The 26,253-nt window shown below is 39.5% G+C and overlaps 1 protein-coding gene across 2 annotated transcripts in view; it reads left to right on the plus strand.

Annotated features, from left to right (window-relative positions):
• Positions 1-692: 692 nt before the first annotated feature.
• The window catches only part of WWTR1 (WW domain containing transcription regulator 1), an 84,021-nt gene continuing 58,460 nt past the window's right edge, over positions 693-26,253 (plus strand). The window contains exon 1 of one of the 2 annotated variants that reach the window (XM_075201889.1): positions 693-1,515. In XM_075201889.1, coding sequence (XP_075057990.1) covers positions 1,106-1,515 — 410 coding nt within the window. In that variant the 5' untranslated portion in view covers positions 693-1,105. Of the gene's footprint in view, positions 1,516-5,773; positions 6,625-26,253 lie in introns of those variants that run through there. The other variant, XM_075201888.1, reaches the window with a different exon arrangement.

Raw genomic sequence — 26,253 nt, forward strand, 5'->3', positions numbered from 1 at the left:
ATTCCATGTTATTTCACATGTTAAACATGACCAAATATCTTGGAAAGAAGTGTGTGGAAGATATAATTCAAAAGTGTAAGATTGTATAAGATACATAAATATTCTATTTGCTTTCATTATAGTCAATTGGCATTCCTTTTAGCAGACTGGAGCAGTCATTCCTTTCAGTATGTCCCAAAAATTGTCAAGGTGCCCATAATTCTTCAATTCTCTATGTAATTCCATTGCATTTTTTACATGGTATAGGTTTAGGAAACAGATAAATAAAATGTAAATAAACACAAGTACCGTATATTGATGAAATAAAAGAAGGAGGGACATCATATTTGTGTTTGAACGTTATTATTTTATATGCAACTAAAGAAACACTGCATATTTGTTGTAAAAACGCAATCGCGTGACTTTGCTCTGTTTTTTTATAAGTTCCATGTCAAAGAATTGTAGTGAGAGGGGAATGTCTGTGCTTAGCGTGCTGGTAAAAACTGTTCAAAAAGTGATCTCTCCAGGCAGACTCCTTCACGTTTTCATCCACACTTGTAACCCGAACTGTACGTGGGAGTGAGAGCCTGAGGCTCTTGTCCTGTTAGGTAGAGTCCTGGTCTGGAGGAGGAGGTTCAGAAGGGCAGGGCAAAGGATAGCACCTCATGCATTATTCATATCAAGGAAAAAAGTTTCTGCCCAGAGACGTCTCTCCCCGTCCTGTGAGTTGACATTTTCTTACTTTGTTAGGGACATCCAGATTGTGAAGTCAGAAAGAAACTAAGGATCTGTGAGCTGAGCCGTCCCACACACCACAGCTTGGATTGGACGTCTATTAATTTAGTGGCTCTCCCGGAGGCTGATTCAGGTCAGAGAGAGCAGAGGACCTTGTCAGCTCGTGACGTCACAATGCTTCTACACTTTATTGGAACTTTCAGTCTCTCGACGTTCTGATAGTTCTATTAGAATTATTGTCTCTGTAAGTAAAGATCTATTACTTTATTATTTACATAGTTACGAAATCTAGGCCACCCCTTTCTAATTGGTGTGTCAGTTGTGTGTGCTGAACTAGTAGAAGTTTGGGAAATCTGCAAAGTTCTGCACTGTTGTTATTGGTTCTGCGAGGATGAACCAGAATCCAGGTCTGCCACCACCAGGACAGCAAGTGATCCATGTCACCCAGGATTTGGACTCGGACTTAGAGAATCTGTTTAACTCTGTGATGAACCCGAAACCAAATTCCTGGAGGAAGAAAATACTACCAGAGTCATTTTTTCAAGAGCCAGATTCGGGATCCCACTCGAGGCAATCTAGCACTGACTCTGGAAGTCACCCTCCCAGGCTGGGAATACAGCATGTCCGATCCCATTCGTCTCCTGCTTCCTTGCAACTGGGTGCTGGTACCGGTACCGTTCCAAGCCCAACTCAGCAACACGCTCACCTCCGGCAACAGTCCTACGATGTGACAGATGAACTGCCTCTGCCACCCGGCTGGGAGATGGCATACACCCCCACGGGCCAGAGATATTTCTTAAAGTAAGTGGGCTTTCGAAGCTGGGATTTTCTCTGTATAAAGTTCACGCATTATAAGATGCCACTAGTATTTATATATATATATATATATATATATATATATATATATATATAAATACTAGTGTTTTATACTGTTTTATATAAGTGTCCAATTAAATCCACGGAGACCAGAGATTCCGAGAACTGATTGTATTAACCCCTTTACACCCAGAGCCCCAGCACAGGAATGTTGCTATTTCCTTCGCTGTGAAAGGATTATGCAATCCACTGCTTTACACTGGGGGTGTCTGGGTCGTGTTATTTTAGCTCCTTTGCAGCTATATAGAACTGCAATTCAATACACAGAATGTTGCTAACAATCTTTATAAATCCAGTTGTGCATTGTTATTCCTGTATTGATTATGTACAGTATAATTAGGTATTGGTGAAAACCGGAATTGCTGTAATGCTGGAACGCCGGAATGAGTCAGCGCCCTCTGCTGCTTGGTGTCTTCAGTGAAGCTTACTCATTTTCTCTCCCTGTATGGTGCATTCTGTTCTGCTACACAGATATGTTTACTGTAATGTGTTTAGTGTTTATAACATAGATAATATATATCTCCTAAGTGTGGCACAACTATTCCACATATATATATATATATATATATATATATATATATATATATATATATATATTTGTGTGCATGTGTTTGTATATCTTTATATCTGTACACCATCATTTATTTATATAGCGCCAGCAAATTCCGTGGAACTTTACAATTGGGGATGAACACAGTAATAAACAATACTGTGTAAAACAAACAAAGAGGTAAGAGTCCATTTCGGCAGCCGGAATGGGGTTCAGAGTACCTAAACCATCCATTCAGGCTGCCAGAATGGGGCTCCGAGCAACTTAACCATCTATTACGGCTGCCGGAATCGAGGTCTGAGTATATTAAACTTCCATTCCAGCTGCCGGATTGGGGCTTTGTGTACATTATTCATCCATTGAGGCTGAGAGTACCTTAGACATCCTTTCTGGGTACCTGAATGGAGGTCTGAGTACATTAAGTATCCATTCCGACTGCTGGAGTGAGTCTGCGAGTACCTTAACAATCCATTTTGGGTGCCGGAATGGGGCTCAGAGTACCTTAACCATCCATTCCAGCACCCAGAATGGAGGTCTGAGTACCTTAACCATCTATTCCGGGTGCTTGAATGAGGTTTTATTTATATTAATCATCCATTCAGGATGCCGGAATAGGACTTATCTGTCTGACAAATGCAGCAAAGTCATTTCAATTAGAGTGCTGGGAGAATATACTTTTGTAACAAATAACCAAATCAGAAATATATCACTGTTACTTAGTATTAGCTGGCATGCAGATATTCCAAGGTTACCAAAACATAAACACAGAAATCAAATACAAAAATCATTACATGGATATGTCCAAGAGACTGCAGTTCTTATAAATGAAGGGGGTCATGTAGCGTTCAATGCAAAAAGCGTATCTTATGCTTTCAAGAATGTTCGCTAAGGTACTAAGAGCTCATTCCGGCCCCACTGCGACTTGTAGTGCACCAGAGAAAAATGTAAATAAAAACACACAAGAGAATAAATAATTTATTTTAAATAAACACACCTGGACACAACCCCCTTTACCTTTCTTTATTAGTCACCTAGATCCATCCTGGCATCTTCACTCTAAACCCATAGATCCAAGGGGGATGTTCTTGTTAAACCTATAATCCACATGCAGATCAAATGAAACGAAACATGCACATACGGAGACCCGTCACTGCTGAAGTTCTAGCATCTCTTCCAGTCTGTTTATAATTGTCGGATTTCATGTGCCCTTAACTCTTAGCTCTGAGCTAGCATGCCCTATCACTTAATGACAGCCTGGGCATGCTGGGAACTGTAGTGCTCCACAGAAATTTTTTATTTTACTTACTTTCATTAAACCTATTACCCCACGTAGTCCAGCCACTGCTCACCAGGATGGGGGTGTATGCCTTTCACCACCCCCCCCCCCCCCCCATTTTGCCAGTACCAGCCTAGGCTGTCAGTAATAGGACTGTATATGCCTTCTGGAGGGGGCCCTTAAATTTTTTATTTATTTAACGGCCTTATGGCCCATTATGTAGGATACATTAAAAGCACATGCTACGGCTGTTACCTAAGATACGCTTTATGAGTATTTTAGGAATAACATACGCAACATGTGTACTATGCAGAGTAGGATGGATCTCTGACTCTGAATCAGGACGAATGTATGCCAAAGTTGTGTACATTTTTTAAAATTGCAAAATACGCTTTCTTTTGCGTTCAACGCTGCATGACCACCTTCATTTACAAAAAACGCAGTCTCTTGGTCTGCTAAACATTTAGGACCTCATTTAGAGTCGGACGCAAAGTCAGATTTAGGCGCATCTAACCAAAAAAACACTACCACGCATGTGCAGAAAGCTCCAAATCCGCCTGCATCTTGGATGCAATTAACACTTGTGACATCTTGCGACTCACTACGAGAGAATGGGAGGAACGTGGAATTGTGAAGGCGTGGCCATGTAAATACATCCTAGTCGCAGTGAGGCGCAGACGCAACACACGTCAAAACAGGGCTAAAGCTGTGCGGCAGGAATTAGGTGGCGCAAGCGTTAGCTAGCTGCAGGAACTGCTCGCAGCTCGATAGGGTATTAGGAGTGGGACACAACTGAGGTTTGCTTGCAACTCGTAATACCCTACCAAGCTGCGGCACACTCCCACTCCTACACTCCTTACACGGACGTTGCGTCCGACTCTTAATGAGGTCCTTAATCCATACTTGCCAACTTTGGCCTCCAGGTAATCCCTGATGAGGGGGAAGGTGGACTGAGGGGGCGGGGCTCGACGAATCATATCATTTTGTCCCTGCCCCATTATGAAATGCCGAAATTAACGCAATTTCTTAGCAGAGGGCAGGGCTTAACGGCGCGGTTGCGTCATTAAGCTCCACCCCATAAAGATCCGGGAGGACTCCCTGAAATTTGGGAGCCTCCTGGAAATTTCAGGAGAGTAGCCAAGTATTATTTAATCATTGCACATATTTATGTAATGATCTTTGCACTTTATTTATGTTTATTTTGTGTTAACCCTGTAATATCCCTATCCCTCCAGCTAGTAAGTAATATATTTCTGATATTGTTTTTTTGTTACAAAAGCAGTTCCTCCCAGCACTCTAAGGGACATATTTAAGACACACTGCAAAAAAATGGAAAAATAGTTTTCAATCCTTATCGCTTTGATAAGGATTGAACTATTTTTTATATTTATCAAAAAACCTACACAGGAGCAGCAGTTCCGATAAACTGCTGTTCCTGTAAAAAACAAAAAAACCCTGATTTACCACTCCGTCTTCCTTATGCAATATTAGGTCAATTCCTGTGCGCATGCGCTGATTGATGACTCGGACATGCGCATAGCCATCCAAACAGCACCGACCGAAGGACCTGGGTCATGTGACAGGGCTGTACATGTGCTGTAAAGCTCTGGTGAACAGTGCTGAAAATTATCAAAAACGATAATGTATAGCAGCCTGAGTTGGCGTATATTACCACATGTGTAAATACATTTTCGAAAGTTGTTCAGTTGCGGTACATAGTAGTCCCCATAGACATCTATGGGGACTATTATGTATTACGGGAAAAAAAATCAAAGCAGCAGATATCTATATTTGCTGTGATGCACCAATAATAAATTTGCAGGGTACTTAGATTTGTGGCTATTCCCCAAAAACTGCAGTTTTCTGGGAATTTACAGGAAAAAAATATTAATAAATAAGCCCCTAAATGAAATTACTTTGTCAGAATGAATGGATAGTTAATGGTTTATGAAACAGAAAAATAAAATCAAATAGTATATTGATGAAGTAAAAGAAGCAGATACATTATCTCCTTGTTTTGAGAGCTTGCATGTAAAGTTGTTTTTTTTTAGATGTAACTAAAGAAACACTGCAAATTTGTTGTAAAAACGCAATCGCGTGACTTTGCTTTTTTTTTAGTTCCATGTAAAAGAATTGTAGTGAGAGGGGAATGTCTGTGCTTAGCGTGCTGGTAAAACTGTTCAAAAAGTGATCTCCAGGCAGACTCCTGCACGTTTTCACCCACACTTGTAACCCGAACTGTACGTGGGAGTGAGAGCCTGAGGCTCTTGCCCTGTAAGGTAAAATCCCGGTCTGGAGGAGGAGGTTCAGAAGGGCAGGGCAAAGGATAGCACCTCATGCATTATTCATATCAAGGAAAAAAAGTTTCTGCCCAGAGACGCCTCTCCCCGTCCTGTGAGTTGACATTTTCTTACTTTGTTAGGGACATCCAGATTGTGAAGTCAGAAAGAAACTAAGGATCTGTGAGCTGAGCCGTCCCACACACCACAGCTTGGATTGGACGTCTATTAATTTAGTGGCTCTCCCGGAGGCTGATTCAGGTCAGAGAGAGCAGAGGACCTTGTCAGCTCGTGACGTCACAATGCTTCTACACTTTATTGGAACTTTCAGTCTCTCGACGTTCTGATAGTTCTATTAGAATTATTGTTTCTGTAAGTAAAGATCTATTACTTTATTATTTACATAGTTACGAAATCTAGGCCACCCCTTTCTAATTGGTGTGTCAGTTGTGTGTGCTGAACTAGTAGAAGTTTGGGAAATCTGCAAAGTTCTGCACTGTTGTTATTGGTTCTGCGAGGATGAACCAGAATCCAGGTCTGCCACCACCAGGACAGCAAGTGATCCATGTCACCCAGGATTTGGACTCGGACTTAGAGAATCTGTTTAACTCTGTGATGAACCCGAAACCAAATTCCTGGAGGAAGAAAATACTACCAGAGTCATTTTTTCAAGAGCCAGATTCGGGATCCCACTCGAGGCAATCTAGCACTGACTCTGGAAGTCACCCTCCCAGGCTGGGAATACAGCATGTCCGATCCCATTCGTCTCCTGCTTCCTTGCAACTGGGTGCTGGTACCGGTACCGTTCCAAGCCCAACTCAGCAACACGCTCACCTCCGGCAACAGTCCTACGATGTGACAGATGAACTGCCTCTGCCACCCGGCTGGGAGATGGCATACACCCACACGGGCCAGAGATATTTCCTAAAGTAAGTGGGCTTTCGAAGCTGGGATTTTATCTGTATAAAGTTCACGCATCATAAGATGCAACTAGTATTTATATATACAACTGTTTTATATAAGTATCCAATTAAATCCACGGAGACCAGAGATTCCGAGAACTGATTGTATTAACCCCTTTACACCCAGAGCCTCCAGCACAGGAATGTTGCTATTTCCTTTGCTGTCACAGGGATTATGCAATCCACTGCTTTAAACTGGGGGTGTCTTGGTGTTTTAACTCCTTTGCTGCTATATTGAACTGCAATTCAATACACAGCATGTTGCTAGTAATCTTTATAAATCCGATTGTGCATTGTTATGCTTCTATTGATTATGTACATTATAGTTGCAGAGCTGCACTAAACAGTACAGTAAGTACTGCAATGGAGTTTTCATAACAGTCGTCTTTAACTCTTTTCTTTCCATAGAATGCACCTCATAGAAAACAGTAGAGAATAAGCATATATAGTTGTTTGCCACCATATATGTTGTTTGTCAACAGTACACAAAGTTATAATTTGCCAGATCTGGAAATATACATTTGTGTACTATCTCTCTGGTTCATAATTATCAATGAGCCAAGTACTCTTTGCTGGCAAAAATAGGTGTTTACACCATTGTTGCATTACTCAATATATGAAAAGGGTTACTGTCTGTGCTTGCATGGGGAAGTCTATTTAACAAATATTGCAGATACCTATTCTATTATCGCCGCTCATGGGTCGCCTGGTAAATAGTAAGTTTACTCTTACAACTCCGAGACAGTTTTGCCGCAGCAGATGTGTATTGCTCAGCTACCCCGGTAATATGTATTTTAGAACTGCAATAGTATCTGATTTTTTTTTATCACTGTGACATGTGGGAAACAAAAATCAGACATTGCTGTGATTGGGCTTCCAATATTATACAGGATCTTCTGGCTGAAACATTTTGCTGGCTACAGCTTTGGCAAAATAATACAAACCCTAACCACTGTATGTCCTGTGTCTAGTACCAAGTAAGTGCAGTGTATCCTTGTTCACTAGACCTAATAAGTACAAATATAAATATATAAATCAATTATATGTTCTCCCTATCAATAAATAGATTTTTGTTTAGTATAGTGGAATATTGTGCAGCTTTATAAATAAACCATGAGAGATGATGATTTTGCAGGTAATGTAAAGTATAACATATATATTTTGTTGATAATTACATTAAATGGCCTGATATGTGTCTCATTGGTGGCCATCAGGTTCTCTGGGCACATTGTATAGCCTCCATTGGTTGACACAATGTTTGAATTTTATGCAGAATGAAAATATAGTATTCATAGTTCACCATGTATTACAGTGCTGAGTATAAGAGGTGAGTGGTATAAATGTTTTGGACATATTTAACAATAACTGTTTTTTGTGGTACAATCATTTTCATTCCTTAGTGCAATGATAAGGAATAAAAAAGATCATTACCATTTATTAAAAGTGTTCTGCCTGAAAAGGAGTCATGATAAACAGCTGTCCCGGCAAACACCTGTCTCCTATCTCTTCTATGGTTACTATCACAAAGTGGCCACCTTTGCGTAGTCAACGGAGGGGAGAGCAGGTAATATTCTCTCCATAGTCTTCAATGGCTAACACCATATTCAGATGGTGTCAGCCATAGGGCAGAATTTCTGAACATCCTTGATTTGCAGATCTTGGTAAATCACGTAAAATATGTAGTTTTCAGGGGATTAAGAGCTTGTTAAATAAGCCCCTTTATTTGATCCTTACTGTAATAATATAATCCAACACCTGTTCTGAGGACTTGATGTAACTTCCACCAACAGATAACTGGAAAAGGGAATGATATCAGCAAGTTTTGTGGATCCAACTTTAGACATATGCCTAACTGTGTACACTAAAACCATTCTTGCCAATTTTTCCTCATTGGCTTCAGGGAGATCCCGGGGCAGGTGGGCGTGCGGGGAAGGGGTTTGATAAATAGCATCATTTTGGCCCCGCCCGCTAAACGGTTGTCACAATTTTGACTAATTACAGCAGGGAGCAGGGCTAAGTTGACGCGATATTTGCATTCAGAAATGCGTGAGTCTTTCAGACATTCCGGGAGAGTAGGCAACTATGGGTTAAAGAAAAGCAGCAAATGCATCTCTAGAGACTGAAATGTCTTTTACATTTCTGTCTCCATTACTGAAGTCATGTTGTCTTACCTGTCAGTCTTTGATTAAATCTTGGTCTCCATGAAAATGGCTACCTCCATAGACATTAATACATGGACATAGGACACAATTTCTGAACTGTCATCATGCCACAGATGGCGAAGCCAACCACGTCTTGTACTGGCTCAGCATCAGGGAGAATGCCAGACTCTTCAGGGAGTGAATTAGATCATCCCTATTTCAGGGATTCTCCCTGACATTCAGGGAGAGTTGGCAAGTATGACTAAAACATCATTGCCATCTGAAATGCATTGAGAATTATACATGTTAATGAATGTCTAAATACTCTATTCTGTGGTGCCATGCACCAGATCCAGCAATGTGACCTCTTGCTTTTGAGTATTATGAATGTCCACGTCCTCTAATCTGTAGTGTTAGACACAAGATCCAGCAATGTGACCTCTTGCTTTTGAGTATTATGAATGTCCATGTCCTCTAATCTGTAGTGGCAGACACCAGATCCAGCACAGTGATTGCTAGGTTTTTAGTACTATGAATGTCCACGTCCTCTAATCTGTGGTGGCAGACCCCAGATCCAGCAAAGTGATCTCTTGCTTTAAGTATTATGAATGTCCATGTCCTCTAATCTGTAGTGTTAGACACCAGATCCAGCAAACTTTTGGTTTTTAGTATTATGAATGTCCACGTCCTCTAATCTGTGGTGTCAAACTCTGGACCTAACAATATGATCTCTCTCTTTGGTGATGAAGTAAAGTTATCGGATTTGATTACACCTATGGATTGTCTGCTGCTGTTGTACAGTGTATCTCTATACAATCTTTCTTGTCAGCAACTAGGAGTTGTAGATCTTCCACAACAACTGAGGAACTACAGACCACTTAACCTTGTTTTGCATTGTAAAGCTGGGTACACACTACACGGTTTTCGTCCAATAATCGGCTCAACCAGCCGACATACGACCGCTCGTTCAAAAGTCGGGTCAGTGTACAGTGACACGATGGTCGAAAGTCTGCCCAAATGGACGATTATCGCATCATTTGGTTGGTCATACCGTTTAATATTTTCGGTCCAATCTCGTTTCCGTTGTGTAGTGTGTATAAACTTCCAACCAATCCACAACAGTGAGTACGAAATTACAGTCATTGCTCACGACAACATGGCTGTAAAAAGTCGCTAAAAGGACGCCTGCTCTTCCCTTTATCGTCCTAAACAAGGCTAGTGTGTATGCAGTCCATGGACCGAGCGATTGGACCATCGGTCGCATGTAAAATGACTCGGCATAAAAAGTTGGTGGAAAATTTTGTGGTGTGTACCCAGCTTAAGGCATGTTTCCTACTCATTGATGAAATCAACATAGTTGGCATTATATAAATAAATAATACCGACATAGAACCGTAAGTCCTGCAGTGTTTATTCGGCCTGTTGAACCACCAACCACACTGCATTTCTGTATACTATATGTAAAGGTGATCTCTGGTTTCCATTTTACTGTCTGTCAATGTTTACATGAAACAGCTGAGAAAGGGAACTGCTGGGGAGGCCGATGCAGCTCAGAACTGGGCTAAGACTGTGCTCTCTGGTGCTTAACAACAGCAAACACTTCACAGTGCACTAGATTTGTGATGGCTCTTTGTAACCTCTGACTTTTCACACATTCCTTTCTACCTTGCCACTTGCGCAAAGGAGTACAATATGTCCTACCCACCGGTGTTCTCTATTCTTTTCACATGGAATCAATAGCTGCAATACTGGGCCATATCAAGTGCTTCATATTCTTCATGGGAAAAGATCCACTTTATTTACTATGATGCTTTTCCATTGATCAATAGGGGCAATCACTTTAGACTTTTTCCCAATCACATAGAACAGGCATTATACTAACATGCCTACACTTGGCTCATGCGCTCACAATATACTAACGTGCAGACACCTGGGGATAAATAGCATCTTGTATAAACACATGCTGGACGGGAATACCTATAATTATGGCCATCATGGTGATATGCAGTGATTTTGAATGAGGGATTATTGTTGTGGTTTGTTTCACTGGTGCTTTAGTGACCAAACCAGCTTTACTTTCAAAATTAAACACCAATAGCAGCTCTGTCTACAGATATTTTCATGCCCATCATTTGGCATAGCCATGTCTGCCTTTTAATCTGGCATTCTGTCCATAGATACCTGTGCAGGAGTCCCCATGTGTCCATGATATCATGAGGAATAAAATGCTAGCTGGTAAAGAATAACAGAATAATTATCTCTTGGACACTGATAGTCATTGATCTGTATTTTGTTCACTGTACAATTCCTCTAGTTTCACCATTTATCAGGGTAGGCAATCTGCTGCATGACATGTTTTGCAATGCTGCGTCAGATGGACCAAATATAGCTGACAAAGAACTCTGTGAGGTATAATTCATGCGTCCACAGGTCGCCTATGCTTCTCACATATGAGCTACTTTGATTACTGTCTCTTTAAGCTCTCAAGGCGCCAGTCAGAGATGTAGTGAATGGAAAATCACATTGACTTCAAAGAGAGTTTCCATGCCATAGTACCCAGTCCGGCAACAACAAAGCTTAATGAATAATCTGACAAGTATTTCATAGGAGTCAGTGAAATCCAAGTGTTCCAGCTGACATCATTGGAGCTTACTTGTTGTATTAGATATCTCTGAAGCCTCAATCTGAGTTACAATGAGAGTAACAATTTGCTCTGGTCATTTTTATTGTTTTTTTTTACAAAACTTACATAAATATTCCCTGATTTGTCGCTGTTATATTATTACTTGAAAATAGTTTGTAGACATCGTTTGTAATGACTTCATTCAAAAACATTCATTATACAACCCGGTCTCCAGGAGCACTGCTACTACTGTAATTGTCACTGTTTATCCTGTTACTCTGCAGTAGGCCGCTGAAAATACGGAATGTTTTGGGACACATTTTTGGTTGGTCAAGTCTATAACGTTTACTTGTAACAGTGCAATGGAACAGTGAGTAGACATTTGTAGTAGAATATAGTCAACTCAGAAGCGCTATAAGATACAGAAGAGCAGAGAATTAGGCAGCAAAAAAGTATGAGCCTACGTTAAGGGTAAAGGGAGTTTTAGGAGTGGAGTGAGCAGGGGATAAATGTGCATGGGGAGAGGTGACTGCGGTACAGGACTAGTAAGGAGAGGGGATCGGTGTCATAACTGCTTAAAAATTTGTGATTAATAGGGTGTAACTATAAGTGCTGGGTAAACAGGGAAGATGTTGTTACAGAGCTAGTGGGAGGTGGTAAAGCTGAGTTTTTTCATCACACATGGGTCAAAGGGGGGAAATACAGGGTCTGAGGGGGGTGAAACTTTTGAATAACTGTGGAGCCCAAACTTGGTTAAATGTATGGCCTCTGTCGTGGAGGTAGTAGGTTATTTCCTCCATGGCCACTCTATGCCAGTGCGGAGAAGGAGAGTGGACTTGATTTTTTATTTTATTACCAGAGTTTAACAAAGAAAATATTGCCTGCGCAGCTGACTATACTTAGTTGTCACGGCGATACCAGCCTAGAACGGTAGGAGTATCCTTAGTGCTTCACCGAGCCAGTTTCTTCAATTGGGCACAAGCTTGAGCCAGCGTGATTTGGGCTTTCAATTCCGCTTGTTAAATATAATAATAATAGTAATAATAATAATAATAATTTTAATTAAAAATATTTTAAAAGTCATGCATTAAGAATTACCGTATTCAAAGAATAACCATTTTTATTCCTTTTGGTCTGTTAATACCATTCTGATAGTGGTAACAGAACAGGCATTGAGGCGGTAAAAAAGAACCTGCACAATGTATTTTGAATAGTATGACTTAATTCTGTAGAGAATTTTAGTAGCCATCTAGTAATTTAAGTTATAAACAGTATTTGTGTAACCACTACATCTGGGTGGTAATAATTAAAGGTGATACAGGGACAACACAGTGTGAGCAAACTTAATTTATTTATCACTTGTGGAGAGATAAGAAGTATTAGGATTTTCAACCCACACATTTGCATTCTGCAGACCAAGTGTAGCAATGAACTAATTCAGAAATTATTTATAGAACATTATTTCCATAGTTTAAATGTTGCTAAGTTCTTAACAAAAGTTTGCAACACTTTAGAGATCATTAAAGAATGAAAGATGAGACATACAGTATATGGTCCTGTTTCTGCCATGGAAAATTGTAAATTCAGAATGTATTGTTTTGATAGACTATTCTTGCACCCGGAGTTATAGGATCAATGTGTATGTTGCCCATCACTGGTCTAGGGTCCTAACATTAACCAGTATGCCACTGGATGATATAAAGCAGTCATTCTTGATGTCCTTGGTGTTGGACCAATATATAACTTAAAAATAATAACGGATTTACACTTATTTATCTTATACTAATTGGACATTGTGTTGTTGAGGGCATTTGGGCACTGTACAATGGGATGCAGGGATGGTACTGGGCAGCAGCCTAGGGGAGCATAAAATGTAAGTCCAAGCCTGTCAACTAGTAGATCAATCACTGCTGTGGGCAAGAATGGTATTTTTACAAGGAGTGGTATCAATAGCCATGTCTAGCATATTACACAATTAAGTTATTGAGCCATGGACCGTCATGCCTGGGTGTGGGGTGCCAGCTGCCTTCCTCCATGTTTTAGTTTGCTGCCTTCTAGAACAACATATTTAGCATCTCCCATCACAATGTAATCCTATGGAGCGGATTCAATTACCGCTAAAATCCCATCAGAGCTTTGCGTGAAGAGTCTTTGTGGGACCATAGAGGTGTGAATAAAAATCCTCTATGTTTTATGTGCTGTAATACCAGGAAATGCGCACAGGAGCACGTCACACAAGGCTCCAACGGGGCTTTGTGCGCAATTCCCCCCTATGTGATTAAAAGTATTTATAAGTATTATTTATTTTAAACAAATGCTGGAAAACAGAAGGGGGTATAAACTACACTAAACCAGCGTTTTATTATTTTTTCAGTGACACATGGAGTGGAATTTATGCACTGTTACCATTTTAGAGAGGTAGATGGAAATGTCATATTTATAAAATGATCTAGCAGTTCCTTTCATAAAAGCCACTGTATGGTGAAGCCTTAGCTTCTACGAAGGATTTTACCATCTTATGTCCTGGCTCGCAGTTATCTTTCAAGGTGTTCATGATCATTTTGTTTTTTTTTTGTTTTTTTACAATTTAAAATTGTTTCACATGGCCCAATGTCACTAGAACTAAATCACAGGGAGGAGAGAAACACCCCAGGGTGATCTTTCTAAAATTACACTAAAACGCGCATTAGAGGTCGAGAGACAACTGCAGTGCACAGTTGCTGAAGCTTCTCCGGTTTGCAGTCTTGTGTTTGAAGTGGAGCTCAGTGGAATGCAATGAAGCTGCTTACCATATAGCAGATGCTGCCTCTCCAAAGGGACGGAAGAGACAAATAGGGACAGTTCTCCATTCTAATCTTAATTTAAGAATTTTACATCAGTAGTTGCCATTAAATTCCTATGTAAACTGTTTCTATTGCTCCATCCTAGATTGGAGTCTTGCACAAAGTCTTCATTATCATCATCTTCGTTTGTTTGTAAGGTGCCATAATACTCCACATCCCTGGACAGTGGGGAAGATAAACCATACACAAAGCACAAAATAGAGACATAAAAGGCTGATGAAAGGGTGCAGATGTAGAACGAGAGCTTAAAACCTAGAAGTTCTCTTAGGCTACATGCAATCAAAAAACGACATAGGTTTTTTTTATGTCATCGCATCCAGGAATGTGGAAAAAAATAGCAGTCTTAGGAGTGCATCTGAATTACAACACGCTTCACATATGCTTCAGACGATATGCCTTTGGGGACCTAGTCATATGTATAAGTAAATGCTCACTAGTTGCAGAGAGATTGTCCAATCTGAAACATCTTTAAAGTTCAGATCCTCCATAAAAAAAGACACTTATTTTAAAACTGCATATAGATTATAGTCTGAAATCCATTCTGACCCACTCTCCTGGAATGTCCCGGAGACTCCCGAACTCCGGATAGGTCTCTCGGACTTCCGGGAGAGCAGGCAATTCTTTTGCAACCTGCTTGTCGGGAGCCTAAATGACGCGATTCACCATTCTCCTTCCCTTTCTACCCTTCCACCACACTCCCCCCTCCCCTCTGGGATTTCCCCGAGGGCAACAAAAGAAAGTTGGCAACTATGCTGTAATCTGGTAGCTCAGTTTGTAGCCTGAACAGCTGGATCAGTGCATTTTTGCCATCCTGATCCGTGGCCAACTAGCTAGCTTATACAATGATATGGCAAGTTGTGCCAAATCCATGTAGCTACAAAGAGTAATATATGGTTAAACTTGCCTCAGTTCTACAACTTTGGTTTTTCATTTTATACACCTTTCTTTGCTCTCAGTATATATAAAACCGCCTCGCCCACTTTGAGAGATTTCATTTCTATAGCTCCCAGCCAAACGATGCTGAGATTTTAACATTTATTTATATAGAATACCAAATTATTTCTTCCACATATATGAATAACAAGCTCATAAAATGTAGCTTTAAAACAATTGTTTTCTTTTTTTTTTGTTTAGTTTACAAGAAGACGTGGGTGTCACAAGAATCACTGATGAAAAGTTGTATATAAAATGTTGTATTCAAAGCTCCTCCATATGAATAATACAGATCTTTGGGATTAGTGATATAATATCCATGCAATGAATGTGCCGATGTTCTTGTAGTATATTAATGTTCCATAGTGAGTCTGTGATTGTTTCCTCCAAACTCTCTGGGGAATGTTGTGATTTCAATAAAGGTTCAAGTGACTCATTGCTCCATTATTATTTTGGACAGTGATGGATTCAGCTTGTCGCATAACATTGTTTTAATTTGTAAATGTGCATTAAACTAGGAAACTAGTGAAACACTTAGCACAGACTATTAATCAGCAAAAAAGTTTGACATCAAAATAAGATATTAAATAGGTCAGAATTGTGAAGCTAACATGAGGATTCTCATTTGTCAGCTGTCAGAAGTTCTGATTCATTGCAGAATAACAGGGTTTCTGCTTCTCAAACTCAAATGCCACCTCTGTTAAATGACAGTATGTCCACAACTAACACTCAAACTGTAACACTGTTTCATAATTATTCTGGTAACTACTATTCCTGTTATCATTTTATTTAAAGACGTACATGTATTTTATAGGATGTTCTTCAAATCTCTGGTAACACGCATAATTAGTCCTATATAGTAAGTTACAGGTAGATGGGAGCCACAGAATATATATATATATATATATATATATATATATATATATATATATATATATATATATATAATATAACTGTATATATATAATATAACTGTATAGATATATATTAGTCAGGATAAATATAAATTTACACATTTGGAGAATTTCTATCCATTTTTAATGAAGAACCCTTAGTTGGAAGCAGAATTCCTAGGTTCTCAGGCTCTGAATCCAGAACCAAGGTCACCAGGTTTGTCGTTGCCCCTCCCATATACCCCTCACTTGATATAAGGTAACCTTAGAAAAAATAAGGATTTCATTTTTATTATGCTGTTAAAGACACACAACTGTAATAAGTATAGCAAATAAGTTGCTATAAATAAAAATACATATTTATTTTCATTTTTGTTTTTTAAATTAGTTTTCAAATGACCCGGGTCACATTACATTCAACTTGTGTCTGAGCAAAGCTATTCCTTCCATGAGACTTTGGTGAGATCCTCATCTCAGGAGGCATCATTCACCATTATAGAGGCCATAGAGACAAGGTTCTCACCTTGTTCCACGTTCCAACCACCCACTGCAAGAATCAGTGACTGACAGCAGGAGCAGGGACAGAAAATTTAAACCCTTCTTTTGCTGTCCCTTCTCCTCTCACCATGCCAGTCGCCATACTGTCCTTTACAGTGAGTGGCCAGGATGTCAGTCCCATTTAGGCCTTTGCTAGAGTGCAATATGTGCTGTGCAATTCTGCATAGTGCATAATTAGAGTTTCTGTGCGTCCCAGTTCTCCCAGGACAGTTTCTCTTTTTTTCCACTAAAAATCTTTATGTTACATCAAAGTCCACCCTCCAATTTAGAACCAACCCATTTATTAAATGTAAGGGCAAGGATTTCCCTTAGTCTGCCCCACTTTTCTCTCCTTGTGCATACTTCTGCTCCTCTGCATACTTCACCACCTTGCTGTACAAAACCAAGGGCTTTGGAGGAAGCGTAAGAGCATTTGCACAAATCAAACTATGGTAGGACGAAAGCAGGTTTTGCACTGCACTTTGTCCATTTCGGGCATTGTAAAGGACCACTTGCATTGCTATATAATGCTTAACATGTATTCTGCATCGCGTTAAAGCCTTTTACCTTTGTTACCTAACTGTCAAATATACATAGTTCATTATCTAGGGAGGGACGGTTAGGTAGTGAAGGGGTTACAGGACAAAGATAAACTTGTACATAAAGTGCTCAAACAGTTGGAAGCTCATGACTAGAGGACATAGAGCCTGCATTGTTCTTCCTATTTGTCCGATGCTTACATTTTAATAATTATTGAGTTACTGGTATTTATTAACTGAGATTATATATAACATTGAGAAAAAAGCAACATTCCAGCGCTGTAGAGGGCAGCATGATGCTGGCATCCGTTATCATAACTTGGCAGGAGATTTACAGGTACAGGGAAATGTTTGCTTGGTATACATAAAATGTACTTTAGTTTTCTTTACAGAGGGCAATAATTCAGCTTTACTTATGTGTCATGTTTGGTTCTTCAAAAATGAGTACATGGTGGTACCGCAGTATCCCATAGGGAACAGAATGCAATCTGCTGGGAGGTTTAATAGCAGTACATGTGTGAGCATGTCAGTCACTTATTACTTGCGGTTGTTATTCCTACTAGTCATCTAAACTGGCTCATATGAGCTCTGAATAGATTCTGAAATTGCAGCGTCTCTTAAACTATAACTGTCATAATACATAAAGTTATTGAGAGCTACCTACAGAAACACACAGTGAAGTCTAAGGCTCGGCTTCAGCTGAAGTATGATTCAGATAACCAACTCTGTTCCCAGCATAAACCACAATCGTTATCTCATACTGACAATGAGATCTAGTAAGATCACAACAGCTATTGAATAAGCTCTGTGTCTTTGCTTGTGTCTAAGGTAAAATGCATGCAGTGTTTAATCTGCCTGCGTAGAGTTAATGACGAGCTGTCATCAGAGAGACCTCAGGATATTTAAAAGGAGGCAGATGAAAACATTTGCCACATAAAATGTTTCTCTTCCCCCCCACCATTTGCATAGGAGAGTGTACAGTCTGACTACCATGCTAATGAACTAGCTAGTATGCTAATTTCTTAACTGGACAGTACTCTAACTGTCCACTCTCAGTCCCCCTGTTGTTACATCACTGCACCAGCTCTTTAAATGCTCTAAGCCTGAGATGTAGTGTCTCTTAATCTACAACTGTCCGAACACAGCTGTTAACAACTTGAGATCTACCTATAGAATGTCACGTGCATTCTGGGCGAGCAGTGGTAAGAAAGAGACAAGTCTCTACCTAGTGAAAATCGAGAGGTCTCCTGGTGACAGGCCTCTTTAGATAAAAAGGTGAAAAGTTTGCCAAGTGTATATTTTCCTAAAATTCCATAGTATATACAGTCAGACAGACTGCTTGAGAGCAAACATAAAAAATTAGGGAATTGCTCAGTTGACAATTAATTGCATTGCTCAGCTTCAGGGTAAAGCTATTTTTTTGCATATTTAATGTTTTCCTGGTATAGCTGTTCCTAAATAAGTACTGTAGATGATAAAAGGTCCACCTGAAGCATATTCTATGTCTCTAATTATCCAATGTTTCACAGGAAAAGGCCACTGTGATATAGGTTCCTTATTTAAAGAGTGACTACTCTTATTTAAATGAGAGGTTTATTTTTTAGATGTACTGTACTTTTCTGTAAATGATGGGGAAAAATAGGAACAAATGTTTGTGTCAGGATGGATTGCCTATGCCACCCTGTCTATTGTTGCTGGGAACCGGCTGGGCTTACTTTGCCACCCGTCCCTTTCGTTATCCCAAATGCGCCCTCTTGCCGCAGTAGGAGGGGCTTATAATGCTGCCACCACTGAACTCCTTTATGGCACTCAGAACCACGTTCCTTCTGGTTAACTGTCACTGCTAGTGTACTCCTGTGCTGGTACACTTGGGCTGGTAACCGCGGACCTCTTACTATGGATCTGGGTTGCTGTGGATGGATCCTCCCGGGCCTATCACACTGACCAGGGCTGCAGGTAGCAGGCAGAGCAGTGGTACTGGAAAAGCTTGGGTCCAAACCTCAGAATCAGCCGGAGAACGGATTAGATTTAGGGTCTAATCGGCAGGTCAGTAATATTGAAGAAGTTGTCAAGAAGGTCTTTAAAGCAGAGTGATGTTTATTGCTCAAGTGTCCTGACAAGGACAGTCCCACTGATTTAAGGTATCAGTGGTCAGGTCAGATGGAACATTAGAATGATACATTTCAGTGTACAAGTCAGTGCATTTATACCTTTCAGACACATGCTATTTTTAGCATCAGGATATACTCTATTTACACAAACATAGATTTACATGCATTGCAAAGCCACTAATATTTATACTTAGCTATGAAATTCTTAAAACCCTTGCTGTGATTTCCTGGATCTTATTTCAGAAGTAGGAGACCCACTAGCAAGTCAAAAGGTCTGACTGGCATGAATACTTCAGACAGTCACCGAATACCCATTCCCACAGAACAACAAAAAAACCCCAAAACAAGCTACTTCCCCACATCACAATACACCAAAGGCTTGGTAAACACAGGATCATTGTATCAGATATATACATCAGAAATAGGCATATCCTATAGCAAGGTTAAACAGAGACAAATTTCTTCCCCTGGTCTCAGAAATAACGATTTACTATCTCACAATATCAAAAAAATAAGTGCACGTGAAATTACATAAATAAGTGCCCTTCGCTATCTGCTTTAAATACATTTTTACCAAAAGTTATTTAATAGTAATCCAGTCACAATGTTATTTACAAATTGAGGGCCTGATTTATAAAGGAATGCAAAATGAACACAATTGTTAGATGGAAACTGCACGTAGTTACGCCTGTACTCAAGTTTACGCACATCTGAAGAAACTTTTCTATTCGAATACGGGTGTAAGACACTCTGCCTATCTGGCGCTTGCCGTATGCAGACACAACACACTGCTGGATACGCACAATGCATATGTACAATATAAAGTCCCATCAGAACACACAGATTAAAAAAATGAAAGTCTTAAACATCTGTTAATAGTATTGTCATTAATAAAAATACTTTAAAAAAGTATTTCCCCATGAAAGACGTTTATCATGATGTTCTTAATGTCTACTGTACATAAGATGCATTTTTACAGTTGCTCATGAAATGGAATTACATGTTCTAGCATGCATAAGTGACTATCACTAGGATCTTACACCTGCCCTCTAGCTGGTGCAAATGATATGGCTAAAAATCACGTACTTGAGAGATGCCCAAAGCTTGAATCGGACGGATGTACGTGGGCTCAACCTTGGCACGCCCTTACAGTACATTGACTACATGCATACAACCCTTTCTTTCCCCGCACCACCTTTGAAATTGTAGGATGTTGGAAAATGTTGGAAAATGGTATCTCAATTAGCCATAGCTTTTTAACAAAGTAATTTACAAACATTGTACCATTATTTCATTCTGCAGCACAGAAACAGCTCTAGGACTGCATTCATTTGATACTTATCTTGATACTTATTGTTTTGTTACTTTGATACTCAATTCCCGAAAATGCACCATTCTTAGTGAAGTATTTTCCTGCAAATATTTTCTTTCTTAAACACTTTTCATTTTCCCTGCATATGCAAGAGTTACAGGAACTAAACCAAACAAGGAAAACTAGTCTTCACGCTTTGTAATGATATTTAGGATAAATAGGTAAAGTGGACTTTTTCACTCACGCAGTGAATTCACCAATCTTGAACTGATATTTTAACCTTTGTGCCTCAGGGATGTCGCCAGTTCTTAGTGAATTTGCTCCATTCTCATGAATATGGCGGCCTCCTCTGTGAGCAGGTGACATGTACAATTTAAATTGAAACTCGTGGAATTAAATTGACTTTGGACATATCTTATAAATCGATTTTCTGTTCTTTGTTTGATGAGTGTGTGGAGTTTGTATGTTCTCCCACACTCCAAAAAAAACATACTGGAAGTTAATTGGCTGCTATAAATTGACCCTAGTCTGTGTATGTGTGTATGTTAGGGAATTTAGACTGTAAGCTCCAATGGGGCAGGGACTGATGTGAGTGAGTTTTCTGTACAGCGCTGCGGAATTAGTGGTGCTATATAAATAAATGATGATGATGAGTGTTTTATTATTGTAAAACAACTGCAGAGTCTGGTCTTAGCACTGCCTGAGGCCTTGCAGAGCCATTTTGTAGGCATGTAACTCTTGCTCACCAGCGCTAGAGTTCTATTTTGGTCTATACTATAAACTGGCTGTATAAAGAGTGCCATGACCGCTCTCCGCTAGCATGCTGTAACTTGACTCTAGCTGCTGAACTTAAAGTCACAGATTGGGTTTACCGATGCTGTGTTGCTGCCTCAGAATGCCTGGTTTAACAATGTGAGCTTTGTGTTGTAAAAACAAGTTTTGGAGGCCCACAGAAGCTGCTTTTTTAGGATATGACACACAAAGCTGATGTCTTATTTTTATTTTTTTTCTTTCTCATTTAGTTTCTTTCAGGTGCAAAGTCCTCAGACATCAATGTTGTAGAACCTGCATGTTCAGTTTGTGAACTCTCATGGCATTTCTACTCCTTTTGTTATGTATTGTGGCACAATGCTAAGAAACAATGATCAGTTTACTGAGTGCTAATAGTTTCTACTAACTCGGGACTAGTACAAGCCTCAGGAATAGAGTAAAGAAGTGGGATGTGCTATATTGAACATATGTTTATGTGATTTGAGTGCTGGAGGACCCTGTTCTTCATTTTCTAAAAAGAAAGTAATTATTTCAGGGCTTTTTTTTTTATTTTTATAAAGCAAACATCCTAATCACATCTCTTGTGCTCATTCATGTGCATCTATGAACTTCTAGTTTTAACAAATGATGAACCCCAAATATATTGCATCTTTTAATATTTAATGAAGAATTCCAACACTCCTCCTCCCTAACTGACATAACCATGGGATTCTCATGCCCAGGACCCCCATAGTTTCTGAGATAATCAGTCTTTTGACTGACGGTAATGGTCAAGTTATTGATCCCTGGAGAACTTTAGGTGGATCCACCACAAACGTATCAATAACACGGATTGGACTGAGAGCCAGCCAGATATATATTTGAAAAAAGTGGTGGAATTCTTTCACGTCTGATTTTCGGTTACGGTCAAAAGTCACTTTCTACTACATATTTTTAGCAGTTTAACCCAGCACCAGTTTTGAAAAATGGCCTCTGGACCATTCAAAGTCATATTTTACAGACTATAGGCAATTATTTATAAAGTTATTCTGACCCATTCTTATCAGAAATTCAACTCTGATTCTCTTCACAAAATGTATCTCAATTTGCCTATTCCGACTTCCCTTCTCGACTCTCTTAATCACTTTCTCCAAATATAGTCCTTGACCAAGCCCTAAAATGTCATAAATCTAATCTCATGTGACAAAAAACACATATACTTATTATCTTGTCATTATTTATTCAACAAAATATAACACGCCATTTGTAAAAACATACACCCCATAATTCAGAAGCTTGTAGAACCACTTTTAGCAGTAATAACTTGGAGTAATTGTTTTGTGTATGAGTTTATCAGCCTCTTAAATTGTATTTGAGGAATATTGGCATACCCCTCCCTATGGCATTGCTTCAATCCATTGATGTTTGAGAGCATTCGTTTATGACCAGGTTGAGGTTTGGACTTTGACTTAGTCATTCCAAAACCTTCATTCTTTTATTTTTTATCCATTCATTTGTAGATGTGTTGGTGGGCTTAGGAACATTCTCTTGATACAGTTTTAGCCAAGCTTCAGTTATCAGACAGAGAGCTCACATTTTCCTCTAGATCTCTCTTGTAGAAAGAGGAACCCTTGGTGGACTCAATTATTGAGAGGTGTCCAGATCGTGGACATGACGTTGAGCACGAAGACCATGAACAGCTCCACTTGGATTAGTTTGTCCAAAGGACATTTTTCTCTACAATTCTTGTGGTCCATTCAGATGTGAACCTAAGCTGTACTGCAATGTTTTTTTCCTGGAGAATGGGTTTTCTCCTGGTCGCCTTTACTTGAAATCCACACGTGTTCAGTCTTTTTCTGATGGTAGAATCATGATCTTTAACAGGTATCATGTTGATAGAAGCCTGTGGTTCTTTGGACCTGGGCTCTCTGTGATTCCTCAGAGTATCCTACAGTCTGATGAATTTGCTGGGACACCCACTCCTAGGAAAAGTGGAGGTCTAATGATTAAGATTTAACACTGCTTTCAATGTTCTCCATTTGTATATAATCTTTCTCACTTCAAATTATGTGGGAATGGATTTATTACTGTTTGATAAGCAGGAACAATTGCTTCTCTGAGCTGATTGCAGATGTATTTTCTCCCTGGCTTTGTATTAACACATACCTGAATACTCTGGACCGCACTGTAATGAAGTGCAGTAGATTAGTAACCTGGATAAAATTACCTTCTTCATCCATATGGAAGCAGTAAGGGTGCTCTTACTTTTCACAGTACTTCATATTAGCTTATCTTCTTGTAGTAAATAATTACATAGTAAAATCTATTATTGTTTATATATATACAGTAAGGACCTCATTTAGAGGCGGACACAAAGTCCGTTTTAGCCGCATCCAACTAAAAAACACTACCACGCATGTGCAGAAAGCACCAAATCCGCTTGCATCTTGCACTCAATTAACACTTGCGACAGCTTGCGACTCACTACGAGAGAATGGGAGGAACGTGGAATTGTGAAGGCGTGGCCATGTAAATATATCCTAGTCGCAATGAGGCACAGACGCAACACACGTCAAAACAGGGCTAAAGCTGTGCGGCAGGAATTAGGTGGTGCAAGCGGTTAGCTAGCTGCAGGAACTGCTCGCAGCTCGATAAGGTATTAAGAGTGGTACGCAACTGGGGTTGCTTGCCACTCATAATACCCTACCAAGCTGCGGCACACTCCCACTTCTACACTTCTTACACGGACTTTGCGTCCGACTCTAAATGAGGTCCTTAATGTATATGTGTGTGTGAGTGTGTGTGTGAGTGTGTGTGTGTGAGAGAGAGAGAGATAGTACTGTAGAACTTTGCTCTAGTTCACACAAAAGATGACACCTCTCTTGAAGTTGTACAGTTAAGTGGTATTGTTAACCCTGATATAGTCATTCACACTGGAGGTTTGCACTGTGACAGTCCTTTCGAGGAATATCTTGCTGAAATGCCACCGCATAGAAAACAAAACAATTCCAAGGTAGAAAAGTGATTGCTTAAGTTGTGTACTTACAACTTACTGAAATGTATCATATGCTGTTTTGCATAGAGGGGATATAATGGACATTGTAAAGATAATCATAAACAACTCCTCATCACTGTTAATCATCAACAATCGGTCATAATAATTAATTAATACAATAAATAAATGATATGTGCTTATATAAAAACATTTCTTACTCTGTTATAATTACATTTGAATGCAACATCCATACAAACAGGATTACACAGATACACAAGAATGCATCAATAAGTAACCATGCAGCAGCGATATCATTACATGTTGTGGCTGTGATCAGCACTAACTGTGACCCAATTGCACAGATGTAGCTAAGCAAAATTATTGTGCCCTATATCATGTGGTCACTTGATTTCTATTGGATATTTTATCTAACAAAACAAAACACTTGTGCCTAAGCTTTAAATAGTGAAACATGTTGGGCCTATTTGGTCTAGATTGGTGAAATTGAACTACAAGAGTGTTCCTTAATGGATGAACTAATGTTAAAAACTTACATGTGCTCTTTATTGAGCAGACATTGCAAATCCATTCTAATGGGAAGACATAATGTTGCAGAATATTCTGCTGCTCCCGGTTGAGCACAGGAGAATCAAGGAAAATAAGTACGTTTCTAGGGATAATTTGCTGCTGGACAGGTGGATCTATTCTTCTACCAACATGGTAGAAACTTCTGTTTCCCTACATTTTCCTGCCCCAAATCTTGCTGTCTGAGAAAGCTGCCTTGGTACGCCTCATTTTTGAATGCAGTTTAGTTTTTGACATTTTTGTGATACTTGCCCTTTAATATCTCCCCCGAGCTATGAGCCTCTGTTTTACCAAGGAGCAGTGACATGTGCCTGAACCAGGACTAGCAGATGAAGTACATCTCTCAGACCAGCACGTCCTCTCCATCTGGCTGCATATTGTTATAGTGTCTCAGATTCTGATCCTGTCCTGTCAGTGTGAGGCTTCTGCACGCTGTATTACTGTAGGTCAGTGTTGTAATGTTGCATTTCATAGCAAGCTGCTTTGGATCGCTTTTTCCATTCAGTGCCTGCGGACAATTTCATGGTTAGAACAGACTCACTTCCTGCTCCAGTATGTCCTAGATGAAGTGAAAAAACCTGTTTGTTTCACTCAGGGCTTATGGGTCTTGCCCATAGTTCACTGGACTGACTTTCTGGAGGTTATTAAAGGACAAGAGCTCCTTTGAAACAGCATGTGTTAGAAGTGAGAGCCCTAGCGTGACTAGCAGATATAAATTGTATGGAAGCAATTAAAGTAGAAGGAAATGTCACGCTGGCCAAATATAAATCTACAAACCAGCAGTTCTGATTAATACTTTTTGACCCCTCTTTTCCAGTTTTATAAGGATGGAGTAATTAGGAGCGTTTGATTTTATTAATTCCTAATGCTCTCCCAATAGTAATACTATATTCTAAAATACCCGATTGAAGCATAATATATAGTGCATATTGGACTTTTATGATTATTTTATTTGATTTAATTTGACATAGAGAATACCCTGTCAATCAAAGTGTGGGACACATTTTGTAATATTAAGTAGATTGATATTTGCTTGTACCAGATACGTGGTCCCAAGCAATGCTCTTGTACCACTATAACATAACAGTAGTTAACATTACCATTTATAGAATTGCTCAACTCTGTAATATGAAGTTACTGTGGTCAGTGTAATCAAGAAAAATGGGACATATATGGGTCCAAAATATTGTGATATTCATCATCACCATTTATTTATATAGTGCCACTGATTCCGCAGCACTGTATAGAGAACTCATTCACATCAGTCCCTTCCCCATTGGAGCTTACAGTCTAAATTCCCTAATATACACATACACAGAAAGAGAGAGAGTGAG

This window comes from Mixophyes fleayi, chromosome 3 (genome assembly GCF_038048845.1).
Source record: "Mixophyes fleayi isolate aMixFle1 chromosome 3, aMixFle1.hap1, whole genome shotgun sequence".
In the NCBI taxonomy this organism is placed as follows: Eukaryota; Metazoa; Chordata; class Amphibia; order Anura; family Limnodynastidae; genus Mixophyes; species Mixophyes fleayi.